The 23,239-nt window shown below is 49.7% G+C and overlaps 1 protein-coding gene across 16 annotated transcripts in view; it reads right to left on the bottom strand.

The window, feature by feature from the left end:
* Nucleotides 1-23,239, bottom strand: part of CACNA1A (calcium voltage-gated channel subunit alpha1 A) — a 314,547-nt gene that overhangs the window by 86,397 nt on the left and 204,911 nt on the right. For all 16 annotated transcript variants that reach the window (XM_033198104.1, XM_033198101.1, XM_033198102.1 and 13 more), the window contains 6 exons: nt 21,905-22,022; nt 21,684-21,751; nt 18,661-18,767; nt 16,342-17,151; nt 2,254-2,717; nt 819-957 (listed from right to left, as the gene is read on the bottom strand). In XM_033198104.1, coding sequence (XP_033053995.1) covers nt 819-957; nt 2,254-2,717; nt 16,342-17,151; nt 18,661-18,767; nt 21,684-21,751; nt 21,905-22,022 — 1,706 coding nt within the window. The remainder of the gene's footprint in view (nt 1-818; nt 958-2,253; nt 2,718-16,341; nt 17,152-18,660; nt 18,768-21,683; nt 21,752-21,904; nt 22,023-23,239) is intronic.

The following is a 23,239-nucleotide window of genomic DNA, read 5'->3' as shown; positions in this document are numbered from 1 at the left end:
GCAGATGAATTCATGTCTCTGGACCTCAGTTTTTCATCTGTCAAATGGAGCTAAGCATAATAACAACCTCAGAGAAATTTAAAAAAAATTTTAAGGCACTCAGAACAGTGCCTGGCACTGAGTAAATACCACATAAGTGTTTTCTTAGTAAAATCGATAAGTCAATGAAATAAAAAAGTATTTTAAAAGTACTTTTATTTATTACTACTCAGAGTGAGTTGCCAAGAGGCAGATTACAGAAAGCAGCTTCCTCCCATCTTATCTGACATAATCCTTCATTGTCAAGAAGCATTTGAGGGGTCAGGCTTTCAAGAAATAGCCTTGGGAGACATTCAGTTCTGCAACAAACTCCGAGCCACCACGACATTCACGGGATAAATTTCTCCCCTAAATAATCTATCTGTTTCAAAGATGTCCAAGATAGAAGGCCATGGAACTCAGAGACTGTCCGCCCAGAATCTAAACCCTTACAGAGTCTAGGTTAGGACGGAGTTCGGGTCCTAGGGCTGCCATGTGCAGTTGTTCAGGCAGCCATTTCTAAGGGGGTGCCTCTTACCTCACAGACGGCATAGATCTGGATATTTATGACAATGATTTTCTAGCGGAGGGCAGGAAGGAGGTCTCTTCCAACAAAGTCAGTATATTGTGACAAATCATCTTAACGTGACTTAAGGAAGGAGCATCCGTTTTCAGTTTGTTCAAAGGTACCCTTGGACTCATGGTGGTCAACACTCACTCACTGCCCTCTATCTGGCCTGACTTCCGCTACCCTGGTGGGAGCCCCAGGCCCCCCTGCCCTTGCTGGGGGCCATACTCACGGGTTGGTCGTGGACAGGATGAACATGGAGCTATAGGGAGGCATTGGCTTAGGGCCGTCTTCCCCACGGTCGTCTTCCTCCTCCTCCTTCTTCTCGTCCTCTTTTTTTGGCAGTGGGTCTGGGTTGGCGTTTTTGTTCACTGTTGGGACAAGAACCAACACAGGGCTCCCTCCACAATTTCCCACAAGTCTCTGGGAACTCCTGTGTACTCCCAGGGCAGGCAAGAAACGGCTGACATTTATAAAGTGCCTGCTGTATATACCAGGCATCCTGTGACATCACTGAACCCTCGTATGGCCCTGAGGTTGATATATTCTGATCCCCCATTTACAGATGAGGAAATTGAGGCACAGAGAAGTAAAGTGACTTGTCTAAGGTCACACAGCAGGAAGTGGAAGAGCTGGCATTTGGAACCCAGGAGGCCTGGCCCCCGAGAGCCTGCTCTCAACCACTCCATAGCCTTGAGTGTGGTGGGGCCCTCACGGGACATTCACACAGACCTGCCCCTATCCTTGTTGGACCTTCACGTCCTCACTTGCAGGCAGGTAGGGACAGTGCCAAGAGACCCATTGAACAGATGGAAATACTGAGACCTCCCATAAACCGCACGGCGTGCCCCCATTAGCACCCCTCTTGACTCGGGGGGAGGAGCTATCAGCCTCTGGAGCTTCCATTCTGCAGCCCAGCCAGATTATGTGCCCACGGGCAGGCTGAGCCTCTCTGAGCCTCAGTCCCTACATCTATAAAATGGGCACAGTGACAAGATCTTAGGATCTTAGGTCTCAGGACCATGGAAAGCCTTTATCCAGCAGACCCATGAACATTTCTCACACAGAACTGACACTAGAAACACTTAAGACATCATCCACTCAGCAGTTCACCATTTTTTCTTTTCTTTTTTTTTTTTTGAGACGGAGTCTCGCTTTGCCACCCAGGCTGCAGCGCAGTGGTCCCCTCTTGGCTCACTTCACCTTGGCCTCCTGAAGTGCTGGGATTACAGGCATGAGCCAGTACATCTGGCCCCTTTTTTAATGTGGCGACTAGAAAGTTGAAACTGACATTTGCATGTGGCCTGTGTTACATTTCTTTTGAACAATGCTGGGCTGAGACAATCAATCATCTGATCCCCTCAAGCTTCCATCAGAGGACCCTATTGCTCCTCAAATGGGGTGGCTTCCTGGCTCCCCTAGGGAAGGAAGGACGTAGGAGATATTGCTAACCTGATTGAACAAGTCCCCGTGCCAGGCACTGTGCACAAATTATCTTACTGAATGTTCCACAGCCCTGCAGGGTAGGAAACTACGTCTATGCCCATTTTCCAGGGGCGAAACTGAGGCCAGAGAGATGGGGTCACAGTCCAGGGTCACTCAGCAGAGCCTCTGGCTCCAGGGGCGCCGGGTCCCCTGCCCAGCAATGTGAGGGCGGAGGGTCTCACCTTGCACAACAGTGTGGTTGAGTGGGGGTGGGCAGGCCGGGGGGATGTCCACCGTGGTGTGGTCGGGTTTCCTGGCAGTCTTAGCTGAATTGGTCTGGGTGCCGCTGGGGTTGGTGACGATAAGGCTGTTCTCGGGGGTCTTGGGAGGGCCGGGATTGGATGGGTTCCCCGGGTTGTTGGGCATCCGGCGGCTGGCGGCGTTCTGGGGATTGGTGGCCATGGCAGGGACGGCCGGCGTGGGGCCGGGGTCGGTACTGTTTCCCATCTTGGCTGGGCTCTGGGGCAGGCCGGCGTGGCCGAGGCTGTCGTGGGGACCGGCCGACTCCGCGGTGGCCAGTTTGTTGTTCTTCATGTTGTCAATGTCCTCTGCCAGGGGTGGGTCTTGGCGGCCCAGGTCCTGCTGGATTGGCCGGGTGGTTGACAGGTTGGGGCCTGACACAGGGACCCCAGAGCCCTGGTTCTCTCTGAGGAAGGCAAGTGAATGAAAAAGAATGAACAACTGAGTTAGGATAAAAGGCAACAGTTCAGGATCCTAGCTAAGATTCCATCTTTCAAGAGTACAACTTGGGCTGGGCGCAGTGGCTCACGCCTGTAATCCCAGCACTTTGAGAAGCCGAGGCAGGAGGATTCCTTAAGGCCAGGAGTTCAAGACCAGCTTGGGCAACATAGTGAGACCCCATTTCTACAAAAAATGTATAAACTGACAGGCATGGTGGTGTGTGCCTGTAGTTCTAGCTACTTGGGAGGCTGAAGTGGGAGCACTGCTTGAGCCTGGGAGGTTGAGGCTGCAGAGAGCTGTGATCGTCCCACTGCACTTCAGCCTGGGTGACAGAGTGAGACCCTGTCATCAAAAAAACAAACAAACAAAAAAAACAAAAAAAGAAAAGGAAAGAGTACAATTTGGTCATGGGGAAGTTGTGTCCCAGATCCCTGTAGCGCCTGGAATTGGGAGGGGGCTGTTCAATGCTTGGTCAGAGGTCAAGACTTTCACATGCCCACTGACAGGTTTCCACAACTCCCCATCATCTTACTTCTTTTCCTTCTTTCTTTCTTTTTTCTTTTTTCCAAGATGGAATCTTGCTCTGTCATACAGCGGCATGATCTTGGCTCACTACAACCTCTGGCTCCCGGGTTCAAGCGATTCTCTTGCCTCAGCCTCCCAAGTAGCTGTGATTACAGGTACCCACTACCACGACTGGCTAATTTTTTGTATTTCAGTAGAGACGGGGTTTCACCATTTTGGCCAGGCTGGTCTCAAATTCTTGACCTTAAGTGATCCACCCACCTCAGCCTCCCAAAGTGCTGAGATTACAAGTGTAAGCCACCACACCTGGCCTCTTTTTTTTTTTTTTTCAGACAGAGTCTCACTCTGTTGTCCAGGCTGGAGTGCAGTGGCAGGATCATAGCTTACTGCAGCCTTGAACTTCTGGGCTCCAGTGATCCTCCCATCTCAGCCTCTGGGTAGCTGAGGCTACAGGCTCACGCCAACGCGCCTGGCTAATTTTAAAATTTTTTGTAGAGACTGGCATCTCACTGTGTTGCCCAGGCTGGTCTCAAACTCCTGGGTTCAAGTGATTCTTCCTCCTCAGCCTCCTAAAATGTTGGGATTACAGGCGTAAACCACAATGCCCAGCTTGTTTTTAATTTTCTTATTCATAGCTGAGTTTTCACTGCCTAGTACAGGGCCTCTCACACAGTCAATGCTGGGTAACTTACTGTCAAATGATAAGCGAATAAATGAATACCCCCATTTTCTTTTTTTTTTTTTTTAAGTGAGACGGAATCTCACTCTGTTGCACAGGCTGGAGTGCAGTGGCGGGATCTCGGCTCACTGAAACCTCTGCCTCCTGGATTCAAGTGATCCTCATGCCTCAGCCTCCCGAATAGCTGGGATTACAGCGTGCACCACCATGCCCAGCTAGTTTTTCTATTTTCAGTAGAGACAGGGCTTCGCCATGTTGCCCAGGCTGCTTGAACTCCTGGCCTCAAGTGATTCACCCGCCTCGGCCTCCCAAAGTGCTGGGATTACAGGAGTGAACCACCGCACCTGGCCAGAATGTCCCCATTATCTAGATGAGGATACTGAGGCTACAGGAGAGATCCCACAGCCTCAGACCTCCCATCAACCCTTGCATCTCCAAGCCACGGACACCTGGGCCCTGCCTCCTGCCATCTGCAGGTTGACAAAGACTCACTTAGTAGCCCATCTGATGCCTTCCGGACTACAGGCCCCCTGGACAACACAGCTCTGGTTTCCCACAAATCTACCTAGAAATAATAAATAAATAAATAATAAATCAAAGGCTGGCTTTCCCCAGAGGGCTTCCCACTGGCGAAACTACCAGCACCATTCTCCTCATTTTATTTTTGCATTTGAACGTGCAAAAACCCAGGGTGTTTTTAGTAAGCGGAAGAGAGACAAGCTAATTTATTTTCAGACCAAAGTAGGTAAGTGGGATGCTTCTATTAATACTTCCCGGAAGGAGAAACCGAGGCAGTTCCACTGTTTCTCTGAGACCGCACAGGGGAAATGGGCAGGTCCAAGCAACTTTCTGCCTTCTCAGTTTCGTGAGTGGGTCATAGAGTGACATTTCAGAAGACAGGCTGAACCTGGGTTCGAATCTCGGCAATGCCTTTTTAAAAAAATTTTTTTTGACAGGGTCTCACTCTGTCACCCAGGTTGTAGTGCACTGGCGTGATCTCAGCTCACTGCAATCTCCACCTCCCAGGCTCAGGCAATCCTCCCACCTCAGCCTCCCGAGTAGCTGGGACAATAGGTGCATGCCACCATGCCTAGCTAACTGTTTAATTATTCTTTTTGTAGAGATGAGGTCTCACTATATTTCCCAGGCTGGTCTCAAACTCCTGGGCTCAAGTGATCCTTTTGCCTCAGTCTCTCAAAATGCTGGGATTATAGGCATGAGCCAGTACACCCGGGGAAATCTCAGCAACATCACTAGCTGTGTGACCCTGTGTGGTTTGCTTAACCTCTCTGAGCCTTAGTTCCCACATTTTAAAATTTGGGATAACAGGAGTAGAACCTTCTCCATATCCCGGAGACTGAAGCAATGATCCTGGACCTTCTTTTTTTTTTTTTTTTTTTGAGATGGAATCTCGCTCTGTCGTCCAGGCTGGAGTGCAGTGGCGCTATCTCGGCTCACTGCAAGCTCTGCCTCCCGGGTTCATGCCATTCTCCTGCCTCAGCCTCCCACAGGTGCCAGCCACCACGCCCGGCTAATTGTTTGTATTTTTAGTAGAGACGGGGTTTCACGGTATTAGCCAGGATGGTCTCGATCTCCTGACCTCGTGATCCGCCTGCCTTGGCCTCCCAAAGTGCTGGGATTACAGGCGTGAGCCACCGTACCTGGCCGATCCTGGACCTTCTTTACCACATAATCTCCAGTGAGTTACTTAGCCTCAGTTCCTGATCCATAACATGGGGGCCGTAACCTCATTGAGTCTGGCTCTGAGAACTAAGTATGTTAATGAGCTGAGAGTCACCAAGGATTATTCTCAGGCCTTGAAACCTAATGGGATTTGTCTTGCTGGATTTAGCACTTGCTTAGGACTGGTGACCTCTTTATCCCTTCCAATTTCTCCCTTTTACAATAGGAATGTCTATCCTATGCCTGTCCCGCTGTTATATTTTGGAAACATACAAAGATCACTTGTTTTGTAGTTTCTATTATATATATATAAAATATACATTATATATATTTATCTTATCTGTCTTATTTTTTTGAGATGGAGTCTTGCTCTGTCACCCAGGCTGAAGTGTAATGTGCGATCTCGGTGATCTCGGCTCACTGCAACCTCTGCCTTCCAGGTTCAAGTGATTCTCTTGCCTCAGCCTCCAGAGTAGCTGGGACTACAGGCGTGTGCCACCACACCCAGCTAATTTTTTTTTTTCGGTATTTTTAGTAAAGACAAGATTTTGCCATGTTGGCCGGGCTAAAACTCCTGGCTTCAAGAGATCTGCTGGCCTTAGCCTCCCAAAGTGCTAGGATTACAGGTGTGAGCCACCGTACCTGGCCTAAATGAGGTAAATTCTAAACCAATATTTCCTCAACATCTTGGACAGTCCACAAAGAAAGTTCTAAGCTGCTTGTGATGCTTTTTGAGAAGTTGTGTATCACGTGAAAACCTGGCTGAGAGTATTTTCTCATCATCTGTAATGTGTGTGTGTGGGTATGTGTGTGTATAATAATAATAATAATATATTTTTAAGAGACAGGGTCTTGCTCTGTTGCCCAGGCTGAAATGCAGTGGTGTGATCATAGCTCACGGCAACCTTTAAATCCTGGGCTCAAGCAATCCTCCCACCCCAGGTAGCTGGGATTGCAGGCACACACTGCTGTGCCTGGTTACTTTTTTTTTTTTTTTTTTTTTTTTGAGGCGGAGTCTCGCTCTGTTGCCCGGACTGGAGTGCAGTGGCCGGATCTCAGCTCACTGCAAGCTCCGCCTCCCGGGTTCACGCCATTCTCCTGCCTCAGCCTCCCAAGTAGCTGGGACTACAGGCGCCCGCCATCTCGCCCGGCTAGTTTTTGTATTTTTAGTAGAGACGGGGTTTCACCGTGTTAGCCAGGATGGTCTCGATCTCCTGACCTCGCGATCCGCCCGTCTCGGCCTCCCAAAGTGCTGGGATTACAGGCTTGAGCCACCGCGCCCGGCATGCCTGGTTACTTTTATTAATTTTTGTAGAGAGAGGGTCTCACTATGTTATTCAGGCTGGTATTGAACTCCTGGGGCTCAAGTGATCCACTTGCCTTGGCCTCCCAAAGTGCTAGGATTACAGGTGTGAGCCACCACGCCTGGCCCTGTATATATATACACACATTTAAGAGAGAGATATCCCTACCATAAAGCAGGCCCAGTTAAGTTATAATTTCAAAGAGAACCTAAATCCTTTGGCCACCAGCTCAAGAGGCCATGGAGAAACTCGTGGGGGCATTTTCTTAGAGGAATACCATCTACCGAGAGCGGATGGAAAAGGGTCTGCCAATGTTTGTCTTGTTTTTGCTTCCTCATAGAGTTTCTGTTGGTTGTTTGTTGGGAAATTTTAACCAGCTCAGCCTGCAGAGGCCTAATATCAATTTCCAGGAGGTTTCATTTCCAAAGTGTCTCCAAGGAGAACTCAAAAGGGGCAGAAAACTTTGAAACTGGGCCCCTTCCCCCTTCCCCCTGGGGATCTGGCATCCTCTGCCTGGAATAGGCGGCCAGTTGCATAACACCTGCTCTGCATGGCATTCTCGTGCCAGCTAATCACTTTGGCATCCTTCTGCGGAGGACTGCGGACACCTTGCCTGGGGCACACTCAGACCCCGAGATCAGATTATGTGGGGGTGATAATAACAGCAGTCCCTGTTTATTGCTCACCTCCTTGTGTCCCCATCCCCCTGTCCTAAGGACCTCACGTATTAACTCATTTCATCCCTGCAACCACCAGCATCTGAGATGGGTATAGTGATTGGCCCCATTTCAGAGGAAGAGACTGAGGTTCAGAGAGGAAAAGTCATTTGCCCAGTGTTACCCAGCTGGAAAACAGCTGAGCTGGGCTCTCTGGTGTTCAATGCTTTAATCGGGAAGCTTGGTACTGTGGCTCACGCCTGTAATCCTAGCACTTTGGGAGGCTGAGGAAGGAAGATTGCTTGAGCCCAGGAGTTTGAGATCAGTCTGGGCAACACAGTGAGACCCCCATCTCTAAAAAAAAAAAAAAAAAAAATTAGCTGGGCGTGGTTGCATGAGGCTGCAGTTCCAGCTACCTGGGAGGCTGAGGTGGGAAGACCAATTGAGTCCAGGAGTTCGGGGCTATGGTGAGCTACGATTGTGCCACTGCACTCCAGCCTGGGTAACAGCAAGACTCTGTTTCTAAACAAACAAACAAACAAATAAACAAAAAACTAGGGCCCATTGGGGGTGCCGTAAGAATTAGAGTGCTAAAGAATTAACCACCCCAGGCCGGGCGCGGTGGCTCAAGCCTGTAATCCCAGCACTTTGGGAGGCCGAGACGGGCGGATCACGAGGTCAGGAGATCGAGACCATCCTGGCTAACACGGTGAAACCCCGTCTCTACTAAAAATACAAAAAAAACTAGCCGGGCGAGGTGGCGGGCGCCTGTAGTCCCAGCTACTCCGGAGGCTGAGGCAGGAGAATGGCGTAAAACCCGGGAGGCGGAGCTTGCAGTGAGCTGAGATCCGGCCACTGCACTCCAGCCCGGGCGAAAGAGCAAGACTCCGTCTCAAAAAAAAAAAAAAAAAAAAAAAAAAAAAAAAAAAAAAAAGAATTAACCACCCCCTGCCCCCATGCAGGATAAACTGTGGAGGTCAAAAGTCCAGCATCTCTCTTCCTGTTCCTTTTGGGGAGTGGGTTGTCATGGTGACAGATGCAGGTGGAATAGGATGCGAACAGTAGAGATAAGAATTCTAGAGTGGAGCAGGTCTTGGCAAAAGTTCCCTTTGCACCCAGACAGGCCTGGGAGGAGGCACTGCCTGGCTTCAAGGGAGAGGCAGATGCTCTGTCCTCCACAGATTTTTACTGAGAGTCTGGGAAAGTTCCACCCTCATTTTGTTCACCCTGCAGGGCCACCGGGCTCGGCCACCTGGTATGGAGGATCTGCGGCCAGCAGCCATTGAATTATATGAAATAGAATGTGCGTCAGTCCACTTTTCACTGGAGTGGGCCACTGAAAGACAGATGAAGGTAGGAATGAGGAGAAGACAAAGTGAATAAAAAGGAAAAAAAATATGATCGGCCTGGCAAAGTAGCTCACTCCTATAATCCCAGCACTTTGGGAGGCTGAGGTGGAAGGATCGCTTGAACCCAGGAGTTGGAGACCAGCCTTGGCAACATGGCAAAACCCTGTGTCTACAAAAAATACAAAAGATTAGCCAGGCATGGTCGTGCATGCCTGTAGTTCCCAACTACTCGGGAGGCTGAGGTGGGAGAATCACCTGAGTCCAGGAAGTCGAGGCTGCAGTGAGCCATGATTGCACCACTGTACTCTGGGACTTGGGTGACAAAGCAAGACTGTATCTCAAAAAAAAAAAAAAAAAATTTATCAATATGCAGCCAGGCACGGTGGCTCACGCCTGTAATCCCAGCACTTTGGGAGACAGAAGCGGGTGGATCACGAGGTCAGGAGATGGAGACCATCCTGGCTAACACAGTGAAACCCAGTCTCTACTAAAAAAAATTCAAAAAAAAAAAAAAAGAAAATTTGCTGGGCGTGGTGGCGGGTGCCTGTAGTCCCAGCTACTCGGGAGGCTGAGGCAGGAGAATGGAGTGAACCTGGGAGGCAGAACTTGCAGTGAGCAGAGATCGCGCCACTGCACTCCAGCCTGGGTGACAGAGCGAGACTCTATCTCAAAAAAAAAAAAAAAAAGATTATCAATATGCTGAAGAATGAAAAGCACAGGGTACGTTTGCAAAAAGCCTCAAGGAATGGCTGAAGAAGAGGAAACATACACAAGGCAGACCTCGGAAGGCCACCGGCTTTGCCACAACAGAGAACTAAAATGTCTTTTTATTATTTTATATTCTCAAAGAAGGTTTTATCTTTGCCACTTTTTTTTAAAGCAGATGAATGACTGATCTTGGATTTTTTTTTTTTCCTCTTAAAGTGCATGAATCTTCACGAAGTTTTATTTCCAAAGAGCCTTAGAACCTCTTTATCAGCCAAATGAATAATGCCTCTCCCGGCCAGGTTGTTTGACGTGTCTATTCATAATGGAGTTAGCAGTGCTCTCCTGGTTCAGAATGGGGGTCTGGCTAGCTGAGGCTCTGGGGGTGAAAGTGGGGAGATATTTTCTTCCTCTGAAGAAGAGAAGGAGCAGGAACCATCTGTGGGATTTGGGCAAGCTGGGTCCTTATTTTTTTTTATGTTTATTGATGAGAGTATTAATAACAGTATTAGCTGACACTTATTGAGTGCTTACTACTACTGTTAAAAATAGCATTCACTGAGTACTTAATAATATTCATATTAATAATAGCTAACGTGGTCAGGCACAGTATCTCATGCCTGTAAATCCAGCACTTTTGGAGGCCAAAGTGGGAGAATTTCTTGAGGCCAGGAGTTTGACACCAGCCAGGGCAACGTAGTGAGACCCCAAAATTCTACAAAACAATTGCTAACATTTATTGAGCTCTTGTTATAAGCCAGGACCTACTCAAAGCATTTTACATGTAGTAACTCAGTTAAATCTTGTACCCAGAATAGGAGGTAGCTACTATTCTTATCCCCATTTTATAGATGAGGAAATGGAGGCCCAGAGAGGAGGAGTGAAATTCTGAAAGTCACACAGCCTGGAAGTGATAGGGCAGGAATGTGACTGCCTGCCCCAAAGTCCTTGCCTTTCACAACTAGGCTTTGTTGCTTTTGTAATTTCCAATGTTTACTGTCGTCTTTCTTTTTTTTGAGACGGAGTCTCGCTTTGTCACCCAGGCTGGAGTGCAGTAGCGCGATCTCGGCTCACTGCAAGCTCCGCCTCCTGGGTTCACGCCATTCTCCTGCCTCAGCCTCCCATATAGCTGGGACTACAGGCGCCCGCCAGCACACCTGGCTAATTTTTTGTATTTTTAGTAGAGACAGGGTCTCACCATGTTAGCCAGGATGGTCTCGATCTCCTGACCTCGTGATCCGCCTGTCTCGGCCTCCCAAAGTGCTGGGATTACAGGCGTGAGCCACCGTGCCCGGCCCTACTATTGTTTTTCAAAAACTCTTCCTGGCATATCGTTAGGGAGAGACATTCTGTCCCTGTCACTCTGCCTCCTTCAATAATACTGGATCTGGGCCGGGCGCGGTGGCTCAAGCCTGTAATCCCAGCACTTTGGGAGGCCGAGTCGGGTGGATCACGAGGTCAGGAGATCGAGACCATCCTGGCTAACACGGTGAAACCCCGTCTCTACTAAAAAATACAAAAAACTAGCCGGGCGAGGTGGTGGGCGCCTGTAGTCCCAGCTGCTCGGGAGGCTGAGGCAGGAGAATGGCGTGAACCCGGGAGGCGGAGCTTGCAGTGAGCCGAGATCCGGCCACAGCACTCCAGCCTGGGCGACAGAGCGAGACTCCGACTCAAAAAAAAAAAAAAAAAAAAATACTGGATCTGTTAATAAGGCTGATAATAATAGTAATATTAGTAACAATAGTAAGAGTAATTAATAATCAGTGGTCTTTTTTTTTCAGAAATGAGGTCTTGCTCATCTCTAAAATGAGCAATGCCACTGCAATCCAACCTGATCTTGGATTTTTTTTTTTTCCTCTTAAAGTGCATGAATCTTCATGAAGTTTTATTTTGGGCAACAGAGCAAGACCCTGACTCACAAAAAACAACAACAACAAAAAAACCCCCTAAATAAACCAACAAACTAAAGGCACAAATAATTACAAGCAAGATTTTTCACTTGTGTGAGGAGCATTAGAAAGTCATGAAGAGGAAAGGATAATTCGTTTCCATATGAGATTGTCCTGTACATGGTAGGGTATTTAATATACCAGCCTCCCATTCTCTAAATGCCCAGGTTGGTCTCGAACTCCTGGGCTCAAGCAATCCTTTGCTTTAGCCTCCTGAGTAGCTGGGATTACAGGTGCACACCACTGTACCTGGCTTTTTTTTTTTTGAGACAGAGTCTTGTACTGTTGCCCAGGCTGGAGTGCAGTGGTGTGATCTCAGCTTACTATAACCTCCACCTCCTGGGACGATTCTTGTGCCTTAGCCTCCCGAGTAGCTGGGATTACAGGAGTCCACCACCACGCCTGGCTAATTTTTTGTGTTTTTAGTAGAGGCAGGGTTTCGCCACGTTGGCCAGGCTCGTCCTGAACCCCTGACCTCAGGTGATCCACCTGCTTCGGCCTCCCAAAGTGCTGGGATTACAGGCACGAACCATCACACTGGCCTGTACCGGGCTCTTCGTTTACTATATATAGACTGCTGTGGTAAACACTTTATTCCACCTAAACTCCCTTTTTGACCTCTCATTCCCCTGAGTGACTGAAGGCCTCAGAGTCTCATCAATGCACCTTCAATTTCTTTGTCCGTCACTTTCTTGTCACTATTCGTGTCCTGCAAACTGGCTTCCTTCTGGTCCACCCCAGAGCCTCTGCACATGCTGTTGTTAGACTGAAACACTCTACTCCCTTCTCGGATTGCTCCTCTGAAAACCTGCTGAGACCCTGGGAGCAGTTTCTTGGTCGTATTTCTCAGAATGCCTCAGACCACTTCACCTGTAGTTACATGACTGAACTCACAGCAAGAGCTTAGAATATAATAGGCACTTAGTAAATACTAACTGACTGAATGCATAAACCCATAGGAGAAGACTGAAGTGAAAGAATGACCTAGAACAACGGCATTCAGGAAGGTGTTATAGAACTATGTGGAAACCCAATAACATAATGATTGAGGGGCACCATAGGCACTTAGAGAATGGTAGGCAGTCATACTAAATACCCTACCATGTACAGGACAGTCCCATACGGGAAAGGCTTATCTTTTCCCCTTCGTGACTTTCTAATGTCCCTCAAAGAGTTGAAAAATCTTGCTTGTAATTACCTGTGCTTTTAGTTTGTTTGGGCTTCTTTCTTTTTCTGTTTATTTATTTAGAGACAGAGTCTTGATCGCCCAGGCTGGAGTGCACTGGCGCAATCTCGGCTCACTGCAAGCTGCGCCTCCCGGGTTTACGCCATTCTCCTGCCTCAGCCTCCCCAGCAGCTGGGACTACAGGCACCTGCGACCACACCCGGCTAATTTTTTTGTATTTTTAGTAGAGACGGGGTTTCACTGTGTTAGCCAGGATGGTCTCGATCTTCCGACCCTGTGATCCACCCGCCTCGGCCTCCCAAAGTGCTGGGATTACAGGTGTGAGCCACCGCGCCCGGCCCATTGTGGAACATCTTGACACTGTTGGCAACTCCCCTCATGTGGTTTGAATTGTCCACACAACCCAGAGTCAGTGATCATTTGTGCCTGTCACTTCATGGTGATTTTGTGTGTGGGTGTACATATCAAAATTACTTCACTATGTCCTCCAGAGTCTCATTACTCAAAATGCAGTCCCTGGACCAGTAGTATCAGCCTCACCTGGGAGCTCGTTACAAATGCAGAATCTCAGGCTCCACTGAGTCCTCAGCCCTACAGAATTACAATTGGTGTTTTAACAAGATCCCTGGGGATTCACATACACATTAGATTTTGTGAAGTGTTGGCCTAGTTCATATGTCATCCAACAAGATCACTTAAACCCATCATTAAAAAAATCGATATTATGCCCTGATGGTAATATAAAAGAGGACTAAGAGCAGGTTATTTGTAATAGGACAATTACGTAGTGTAGACAGTGTAGACTAAATGTCTACACTGTCTATTTTAATGGGTAAGTTGTTGAGTCCCTATATGCAGAATCACTATAGCATCTTCTAGAAAGTATTACAAAATATTGTTATGAAAAAGAGGATGCTGGTTCTGAATGGATATGGTGCTGGCCTGGAAGATGCCTCAAAAGCTTTCTAACGTTATTTATTTATTTATTTATTTATTGAGACAGAGTCTGGCTCTGCTGCCCAGGCTGCAGTGCAGTGGCTCACTGCAAGCTCCGCCGCCCAGGTTCACACCATTCTCCTGCCTCAGCCTCCCGAGTAGCTGGGATTACAGGTGCCCGCCACCACGCCTGGCTAATTTTTTGTATTTTTATAGAGACGGGGTTTCACTGTGTTAGCCAGGATGGTCTCGATCTCCTGACCTTGTGATCTGCCCGCCTTGGCCTCCCAAAGTGCTGGGATTACAGGTGTGAGCCACTGTGCCTGGCTCATTTTTATTTATTTATTTATTTTTTTTGAGACGGAGTCTGGCTCTGTCTCCCAGGCTGGAGTGCAGTGGCCGGATCTCAGCTCACTGCAAGCTCCGCCTCCTGGGTTTACACCATTCTCCTGCCTCAGCCTCCAGAGTAGCTGGGACTACAGGCGCCCGCCACCTCGCCCGGCTAGTTTTTTATATTTTTAGTAGAGACGGGGTTTCACCGTGTTAGCCAGGATGGTCTTGATCTCCTGACCTCGTGATCCGCCCGTCTTGGCCTCCCAAAGTGCTGGGATTACAGGCTTGAGCCACCGCGCCCGGCCTTTATTTATTTTTAAAAGATGAGGTCTCATTATGTTGTGCAGGCTGGTCTTGAACTCCTGGGCTCAAGCAGATCCTCCCACCTTGGCCTCCCAAAGTGCTGGGACTACAGGCGTGAGCCACCACATCCTGCTGCATCCAAAACTTTGAAACTCTGCTCCCCCTTTAATTCTTAGGGCCCAGAGTGACTTTTCTTTTTCTTTCTTTTTTAGTTTTTTTTGAGACAAGGCCTTGCTCTGTCGCCCAGGCTGGACTGCAGTGGTGCGATCGTAACTCATCACAGCCCAGAAATCCTGGGTCCAGTGACCCTCCTGCCTCAGCTTCCCAAGTAGCTGGGACTACAGGTGCATGCCACCACATCTGTTTAATTTTTTATATTTTACAGACATGGGGTCTGCCTCTATTGCCCAGACTGGTCTCCAACTCCTGGTATCAAGTGATCCTCCTGCCTTGACCTCTCAACAGAGTGGCTTTTCAAACTTCTGAAGAATAACATTAGGTAAAGACAGTTGGCTGAAAATGGCAAAAAATGGTCTAAATTTACTGAGCACTTATTATGTGTCAACTGTTCTTCCAGGCCCTTTGCATACATTACTTCATTCAATCCTGGCAATGACCCAATTAGATCCCACTATTTCCATTATGTGAGGCCCAGAGATATGAAGTCACTTTCCAAAAGTCACACAGCAAGGACATGGAAGACTATATCATTCTGGACGACAGTGGGGCTTCTCTTAATAGTTTCCCTGCAATGTTTAAGGCCTCTGGTGCCAGATAGCCTGGGTTCAAGGACACTGGTTAGATGCATGACCTTGAGGAGCTCACTCAATCTCTGTTTCCCCATCTGTGAAGCCTCTAATCCGAACACTTTGGGAGACTGAGGTGGGAGGATTGCTTGAGGCCAGGAGTTGGAGACCAGCCTGGGCAACATAGCCGGATCTCGTTTCTACTAAAGGTAAAAAAATTAGGCTGGGTGTGGTGGCTCAAACCTGTAGTCCCAGCACTTTAAGGAGGCTAAGGCAGGCAGAATGCTTGAGTTCAGGAGTTTGAGACCAGCCTGGGAAACACAGTGAAACTCTGTCTCTACAAAAATTAGCCAGGCATGGTGGCACATTCCTGTGGTTCTCGCTACTTGTGAGGCTGAGGCAGGAGAATTGCTTGAGCCTGGGAGGTAGAGGCTGCAGTGAGCTATGACTGTGTCACTGCACTCCAGTCTGGGCAACAAGGTGAGACCTTGTGTCAAAAAAACAAAAAACTACAGCATTTTTTTTTTTTTTTAGACAGGGTTTTGCTCTGTTGCCCAGGCTAGAATGTGATGACACGATCTCAGCTCACTGCAACCTCCATCTCCCAGGTTCAAGCAATTCTCCCGCCTCAGCCTTCTACGAGTAGTGGGAATACAGGCGGGCACCACCGATTTTTGTATTTTTAGTAGAGACGGGGTTTCACCATGTTGGCCAGCCTGTTCTCCAACTCCTGACCTCAAGTGCTCAAGGGATCTGCCAGCCTCAGCCTCTCAAAGTGCTGGGATTACAGGTGTGAGCCACTGCACCTGGCCAAATATAGCATTTTTTTTTTTTTTTTTTTGAGACGGAGTCTCACTCTTATCTCCCAGGCTGGAGTGCAGTGGTGTGATCTCGGCTCATTGCAACCTCTGCCCCCCCGGATTCAAGCAATTCTCCTGCCTCAGCCTCCCGAGTAGCTGGGACTACAGGCGTCCACCACCATGCCCGGCTAATTTTTGTATTTTTAGTAGAGATGGGGTTTCACCATCTTGGCCAGGCGGGTCTTGAACTCCTGACCTCAAGTGATCCACCCGCCTCAGCCTCCCAAAGTGCTGGGATTACAGGCCTGAGCCACTGCACCTGGCCAAATACAGCATTTTACAATATACTTTTATAAAAAAAATACACAGCACGTGCTACTTTGGCTGTTGTCATTGTTACTGTCATTCTCCGGATTCCAGGTCGCCTCCACTTACTTCCTCCTCCGATGCCTCCTCTCCTTGTCCTCCCTCCGCGCGTCCCCCTCGTACGTGGCCAGAGCGCCGTGCCGGTGCCGCCTCCTGCGCTCGCCGCCGTCGGGGCCCTCGCCCTCGCCCTCGCCGCTCCGGGCCGGCCGGCTGCCCTCGCGGTGCCGCGCCCTCCGCTCCGCCTTGTCCTCCGGGCCCTCCTCCCCGGGCCTGCGGTGCGTGCGATGCCGCCGGGGCTCCCCGTCCGCGCCCGTGCGCGGGGACCCGCTGCGGCTCTCCCTGCTGCCCCCCTGCCGGTGCACGTGCCTCCGGTGGGGGTCCCCGGCCTTGCCTCGCTCGACCTCGCCCTCCCAGAACCCGGGCTGCTCCAGGCTGCCCTCCCGGGCGTGGTGGTCCGACTCGCGGCCGTAGGGTCCCTCCCGGCTCAACTCGGCCTCCTGGCTGCCCGCCCAGGGCCTCCGTGCGTCCAGGCCCGCCGAGCCGCTAGGGTCCCGGGCCCGATCGTGGTAGCGGGCCTGTTTCCTGAGGAAGTCCTCAGCGCGCTGCTGGCCGAGGCGCTGGTCCACGGTGGGCTCAGCCGCCCGGCTCTTGTTGGTGTTGTTGTTGCGGTTCTCCTGCGGGTCCACCACCAGCGGCCGATCCAAGTGCGTCTTCATGTCAGGCCGCAGGTGCCGGGTGTAGGCAGCCTTCCAGCGCTCGTCCGGGTCCATTTCGTTGTACAGGGCCTCCCGGCTGGCCAGCAAGTTCTGCTTTCGCATCTCACTGGTCCGCTGCTCCCACACGGACTTGGCTGGCTTTTGATTCTTCTGTTGCTCTTTCCTGCAGTGGGGTGATCACAGGACTTAGAGCATTGGTAGGCGCTGTAGCTTGGACGGATGGCCCAGGCTAACCAACCCACATCTCAGCCTCCTACTCCTGCTCTCCACCCTCTACTCCCCACTGGATGCTAGAAGGAGCCTGTGAGCATCTGAATCAGGGCCCAGACTCCTCTGCTCAAGAACCCTCCATGGCTCCCACCTGACTAGGAGCAAAAGCCCAAGTCCTCCCCCTGACCCAGAAGGCCCTGTGTAATCTGCCTGTCACCTCCTTGCCCTCACCTCCTCACACTTACTATTCGATTCCAGTCACACAGGCCTCCTTCACATCAGGCATGTTCCTGACTCAGGGCCGTTGCCCATGCTGTTCCCTCTGCCTGGGATACTCTTCCCCAGGCCCCCCAATGGCTCCTCTGTGTTCACCTCCTTCAGGCCATGTAACCTTCTAGGTGAATAGTCCCCAACCTTTTTGGCACCGGGGGCCAGTTTTGTGGAAGACAGTTTTTCCACAGACCCAGGTGTGGGGGGTGGTTTTGGGATGAAACTGTTTCACCTGAGATCCTCAGGCATTAGATTCTTAGATCTTAAAACCTAGATCCCTCAGATGCACAGTTCTCAACAGTGTTTGTGTTCCTATGAGAATCTAATGCCGCCTACTGATCTGACAGCAGGTGGAGCTCAGGCGGTAATGCTTGCTTGCCCACTGTTCACCTCCTGCTGTGCGGCCCCATTCCTAATAGGTCTCGGACTGGTACCAGTCCACAGCCCAGGGACTGGTGACCCCTATTCTAGGTGATGCCTTCCCTGACAACTTTGTTTAAAATCACAACTGTCTTCACTTCCATCATTTTCTTTTTTTTTTTTTTTTTGAGACGGAGTCTCGCTCTGTTGCCAAGGCTGGAGCGCAGTGGCCAGATCTCAGCTCACTGCAAGCTCCGCCTCCTGGGTTTACGCCATTCTCCTGCCTCAGCCTCCCGAGTAGCTGGGACTACAGGCACCTGCCACCTCGCCTGGCTAGTTTTTTGTATTTTTTTAGTAGAGACGGGGTTTCACCGTGTTAGCCAGGATGGTCTCGATCTCTTGACCTCGTGATCCGCCCGTCTCGGCCTCCCAAAGTGCTAGGATTACAGGCTTGAGCCACCGCCCCCGGCCACTTCCAGCATTTTCTATTTTCCTCCCCTACTTTCTCTGTAGTTCCATCACCGTCTAACACAATATATAATTTACTTATTTATCTAGTTTATTGACTCCTTCCCTTGCTAGAATGGCTACACTCAGGTGGGATTTTTTTTCTCCTTGTTAATGCTGTATACCCAGAAGTTAGAACAGTGCTGGGTACATAATAGCTGCTAACTAAATATTTATTGAGTAAAAGTGGGTGGAAGGACAAGAAGTGTCTCTTCCTAAAGCTCAATTCAGTCAAGGACCACCCCTAATGCTTCCCAAATCTATGCCTGGGATAGCGTGGAGGTTGAGGAGCCGGGGTAGCATCCCAGGGATTAGGGGCACTTACACAGCTATGGACATGTTGGCCGCGGACAGAGGACTCACTTCTGCCACCTCCTTGGCTTTCTGTAGGGCAAGTTTCTGGTTGGCTGCTTCTTCTTCCTCTTGCTCGTCCTAAAAGGCACATGGAATCTTTGTTCACAAAACAGGAACTAGGCCTTGGGGACTCACTTCTGACCCTGTTGCTGACCAGGGGCAACATTTGAAATATTTAAAAATAGGTTTGGCTTGAGTATCGACCAATCGGAACCAAGGCTCCCCAATCGGAATGGGTACCTGCTATTGGTTAAGTGTACTGCTATCCCCTCTGTGTATAAGCTTGACATCTAACTCATTATGAAGCCTATCTTAACACACAGCCAGATGACAAAAAATAAAAATGTCCCTTCTCTTCCTACAATGAAGACTTTCCTGCAGTCTGGTTTTTTGTTTTTTTTTTTTTCTTTTTTCTTTTGCTTGTTTTCAGAGACAGAGTTTCCCTTGGTTGCCCATCCTGGAGTGCAATGGCACAATCATAGCTCACTGTAGCCTTGAACTCCTGGACTCAAGCAATCCTCCCACCTTAGCCTCCCAAGCAACTGGGACTACAGGTGCATGCTACTATGCCCAGATACATTTAATTTTTTTTTTTTTTTTGGTAGAGACAGGGTCTCGCTATGTTGCCCAGGCTGGTCTTGAACTTCTAGCCTCAAATGATCCTCCCGCTTCAGCCTCCCAAAGTGCTGGGATTACAGGCATGAGCCACTGTGCCTGGCCCCTGCATCCTGTCTTAATGAGCTGGAAAGCAACACAAAGATTTTCCTCTCACTAGGCTTTCTGAGCCATGTGAACTCTCTGAACCAATGTTCAAAAAACACCAACTAGCCTCACACACAGAAGAGCCTGGCATCCGATGGCCCATGCCATGCACTGTCAACAGCCCCCAGAAAGAGAATCAGGAGAGGAATTTATATTCCCAGCCCCCACGACAGGAAGGCGGTGGGGAGAGGAGAGCAGGGCACTTGGGCTACAGCCAACTGCCCAGGGTGCGGCTGCTCACTGGTGGTTAGGTTCAGAGAGGAGGAGAATGGGGGAAGATGTTTTAAAAATACATACAGAAAAAGACGTTTTTGGACTTTAAATCCTTCTTCAGCCTTCATGCAGGGCCTCATTCGTAAAACAGAAAAGCCAACAAAGAAAAAGCAAAGAAAAAGCAACGAGAAAGAAATGGCCAGAAATGAACCCACCCATAAGAAAAGTCATGGCATTGCAGGACAGCTCTCCCCCTGTGCTCCGAATTACTAGAACGGGGAGCAACCTTACCACCTTGGAAATGGTCAGATCAGGACACTGTCAGAGACAACATGGAGATGGGATCTGGCTGGCCACCCTGCTCTCACAGGGCCACCCCCACCCCTCCTGGCACCATTCCCAGCATTTTTCAGAGCCAGGTCTCTGGACCATCTGCCTCAGAAACACCTAAAATGCAGATCCCCAGGCTCCCCCAAAGAATCTATAGAACCAGGGCTGGACTCTGGAATCTGCATGTCCCACAGGTTCCCAAGTGAGCAGGAAACATGCTCAAATTCAAGCAACTGGTACACAGCAGTTAAGAGCACAAGCTGCAGACCCAGACAGCCTGGGTTCAAATCCCAGCTCCACAACTTACTGCTGTGTGGCCTTGGGCAAGTCTCTCAACCTCTCTGTGCGACACATATCTCATCTAAAATTCCAACTCTCCCCGACTTTCCCTACTGAGTTTTTCTCTGTCGCATTTATCACCAACTGACAAGCTACATATGTTTACAAATTTATCTTGTTTCTTGTGTGTCTCCCCTCTTGAATCCCTGCTCCATGAAGACAGAGATTTTTGCCTTTTTTGGTTCACTACTTAATCCCTAAGTCCTAGACTAGGGTCTTGGTCACACAGTAGGTGCTCATTAAGTGCTTACTGAATGACGAAATCTATAAAATGGGGCTCAGAGAGCTTGCTTCCTAAGATTTCCATGATGATTGAATAGGATTAAAAATACATATTAAATGACCAAGAAACGCTTGTAGGATCAATGAAAGAAAGAATGTGGGTCTGGAGAAGAATGTCCACACCTCCCAGGAGATAAACGAGCTGGCCTTTCTCCCTCCCCGTCTCCTACCCTCCTGCACCAGCCCCTGAGGATGGACTCTTGGAACTTGGATGAGCTCATGGCTGGATCAGCCCTCGGCTCAGCCATGCCAGCCGGCTCCACAGTGGCCAGGCTCGTGGCCGTGTGCTTGGGATGGCAGAGACTTCCGCTGCCCTCCAGTGGGAGCTGGGGCCGGGAAACTCTCTCTCCCTCCTGCCAGGGCCGGCAGATGGAGCGTTGGCAACCGTCTGCTTAGTTTGGTTCAATTTCACAAACATGTCCTGAACACCTCGAGGCACTGGAGGTGGGACTGCAATGCTGAGGGCGACCTCGGGGCTGAGAGGAAGACCCTGTATCTGTTACATGTAATCTTAACTTAATAGGGTCCTTGGGGAGGGGCTTAGGCTGGACCGAGGCTAGCTCTTAACATGCTAGGTTTGGCTAAGGGGAGGCTCCAGCGGGAAGCCAGAGGAAGAGAGAAGGTGGGGACATTTATTGGCCATTCCATCTGTGCCTTGCCATGGTTCTGGGTCCTCTAAGGTCCCAGGGCTGGTGGCAGCCCTTTTTCCTTGGCCCCAACTCTTATTGGGTCCCCATAACAGCACTCCCTCTCCCATCCACTAGCTGGGGGCGACATCATTCCTTGGAAACCCTGCTTACTCCCTGTAAACGGCCTTTTGGTTGAGTTTGCCATCTGTTTCCTGCAGCGACCTCACTGCCTTCCCCCTACCCACCCTCTTGGCTATACAATTTGCTTGAGGAGGGACAGTCTGTTTCTGGGAGTGGGGGGAGAGGCGCCTTCTCTTTGCACAGTGCATCCCCGGCAAAAGTTGTGACCCCGTTCCTGAGCCCCCACCCCTACTCCCGTCCTGATCTGCCATGGGTAGGTGGTAACTTTGCCAGAGAAACATTCTCCCACCGCCTCCACCTTGGTGAGCTCCTGGGCGTTGGCCAGATTGTCCACAGCGATGGCCAAGAACACATTCAGGAGGGTGTCTGCAAATGTCTGAGTCAGGAAAAGCAACCATTGGTGGGACACCACTTGGGCCCTGGGTATCTGGGTCTCTCCGTACCCGCCCTTGAGCCCCTGCCACCTCTCCTCTGCCAGAGGTCCAGGCCTGTCCCCATCTCTCCCTCCATGAAGGATACAGTTCCCAAAGAGTGTCAGTACAATGAAATAGATGGAGAACACCATGCCGCCCTGCACGCCCCCCTGAGACTTGATCCCGTCGTACATGACCTCGTTCCAGTCTTCGCCCGTCAGGATCTGAAAGGGGAGGAAGAAATACACAGCCAATCCCCTCTCAGCCACGGGCCCCTTGGAGACGCGGTTGTGGAGCCGGCATCCACCCACTCCACCCCCAAGCCCAGGAGGTCTTTAACAATCCTGCCTGGTTTGCGGAACTAGACTCTGTGTTGGCTTCTCCTTGGCTTTTCTCTTTCTTTGAGAGTAGAAAGGGCTGTTCCTGCATTGAGTGGCTCTTAGCCTGGCTTCTAGGAAAATGGAACCCTGGAGGAGTCACAAACCCTCCTGTCACTCTGTCTTACCTGATGTGATTAAGGGGATTTGCTATGGACTAAATTGTGTTCCCTTCCAAATTTATGTGTTGAAGCCCTAACCTATAATGGGATGGTATTCGGAGATGGGGCCTTTAAGAGGTAACTAGGGTTAGACGAGGTCATGGGGGACTTCATGATGGTATTAGTGCCCTTATAAGAACAGGAAGAGACCGCATGCCATGACGCATGCCTGCAATCCCAGTACTTCGGGAGGCCGAGGTGGGAGGATCACTTGAGCCCAGGAGTTCAAGATTAGCCTGGGCAATATAGCAAGACCCCTTCTTTACAAATAATAATAATAATAATAATAATAAATAGCTGGTGCACATCTGTAGTCCCAGCTACTCAACGGGTTGAAGTGGGAGGATCATTTGAACCTAGGAGTTTGAGGCTGCTGTGAGCTACGATTGCGCCACTGCACTTCAGCCTGGGCGACAAAAAAAAAATGTGATTTGCCTAAAAAAAAAATTTTTTTTTTGAGATTTTTGTCTCAAAAAAAGAAAAGAAAAAAAAGAACAGGAAGAAACACCAGAACTCACTCTCTCTCTGACATATGAGGACACAGCAAGAAGGTGGCTATCTGCAAGCTAGGAAGATAGACCCCACCAGGAACTAACCCTGCTAACACTTCGATCTTGGACTTCCCGGCCTCTAGAACTGTGAGAGAATAAATGTTTCCTGTATAAGCCACCCAGTCTGTGGTATTTTGTTATGGCAGCCTGAGCAGACTAAGACAGGATTTTAATATTTACCTGTGTTCCTCATGTAGTCATGGTGATGATTAAATAAACTACTATGTGGATAGCACAAACGTAGCACAAGGACATGTTTGGGGTCCCCCTGCCTGAGGCAGACCCTGGAACAAGGGTTCAGGTGTAAGTGGTTTATCTGGGAGGTGATCTCAGGAACCACCAGTAGGGGAGA

This window comes from Trachypithecus francoisi, unplaced genomic scaffold (genome assembly GCF_009764315.1).
Source record: "Trachypithecus francoisi isolate TF-2019V2 unplaced genomic scaffold, Tfra_2.0 Lachesis_group5, whole genome shotgun sequence".
NCBI lineage: Eukaryota > Metazoa > Chordata > Mammalia > Primates > Cercopithecidae > Trachypithecus > Trachypithecus francoisi.
This window is presented reverse-complemented; position numbering and strand designations above follow the sequence as displayed.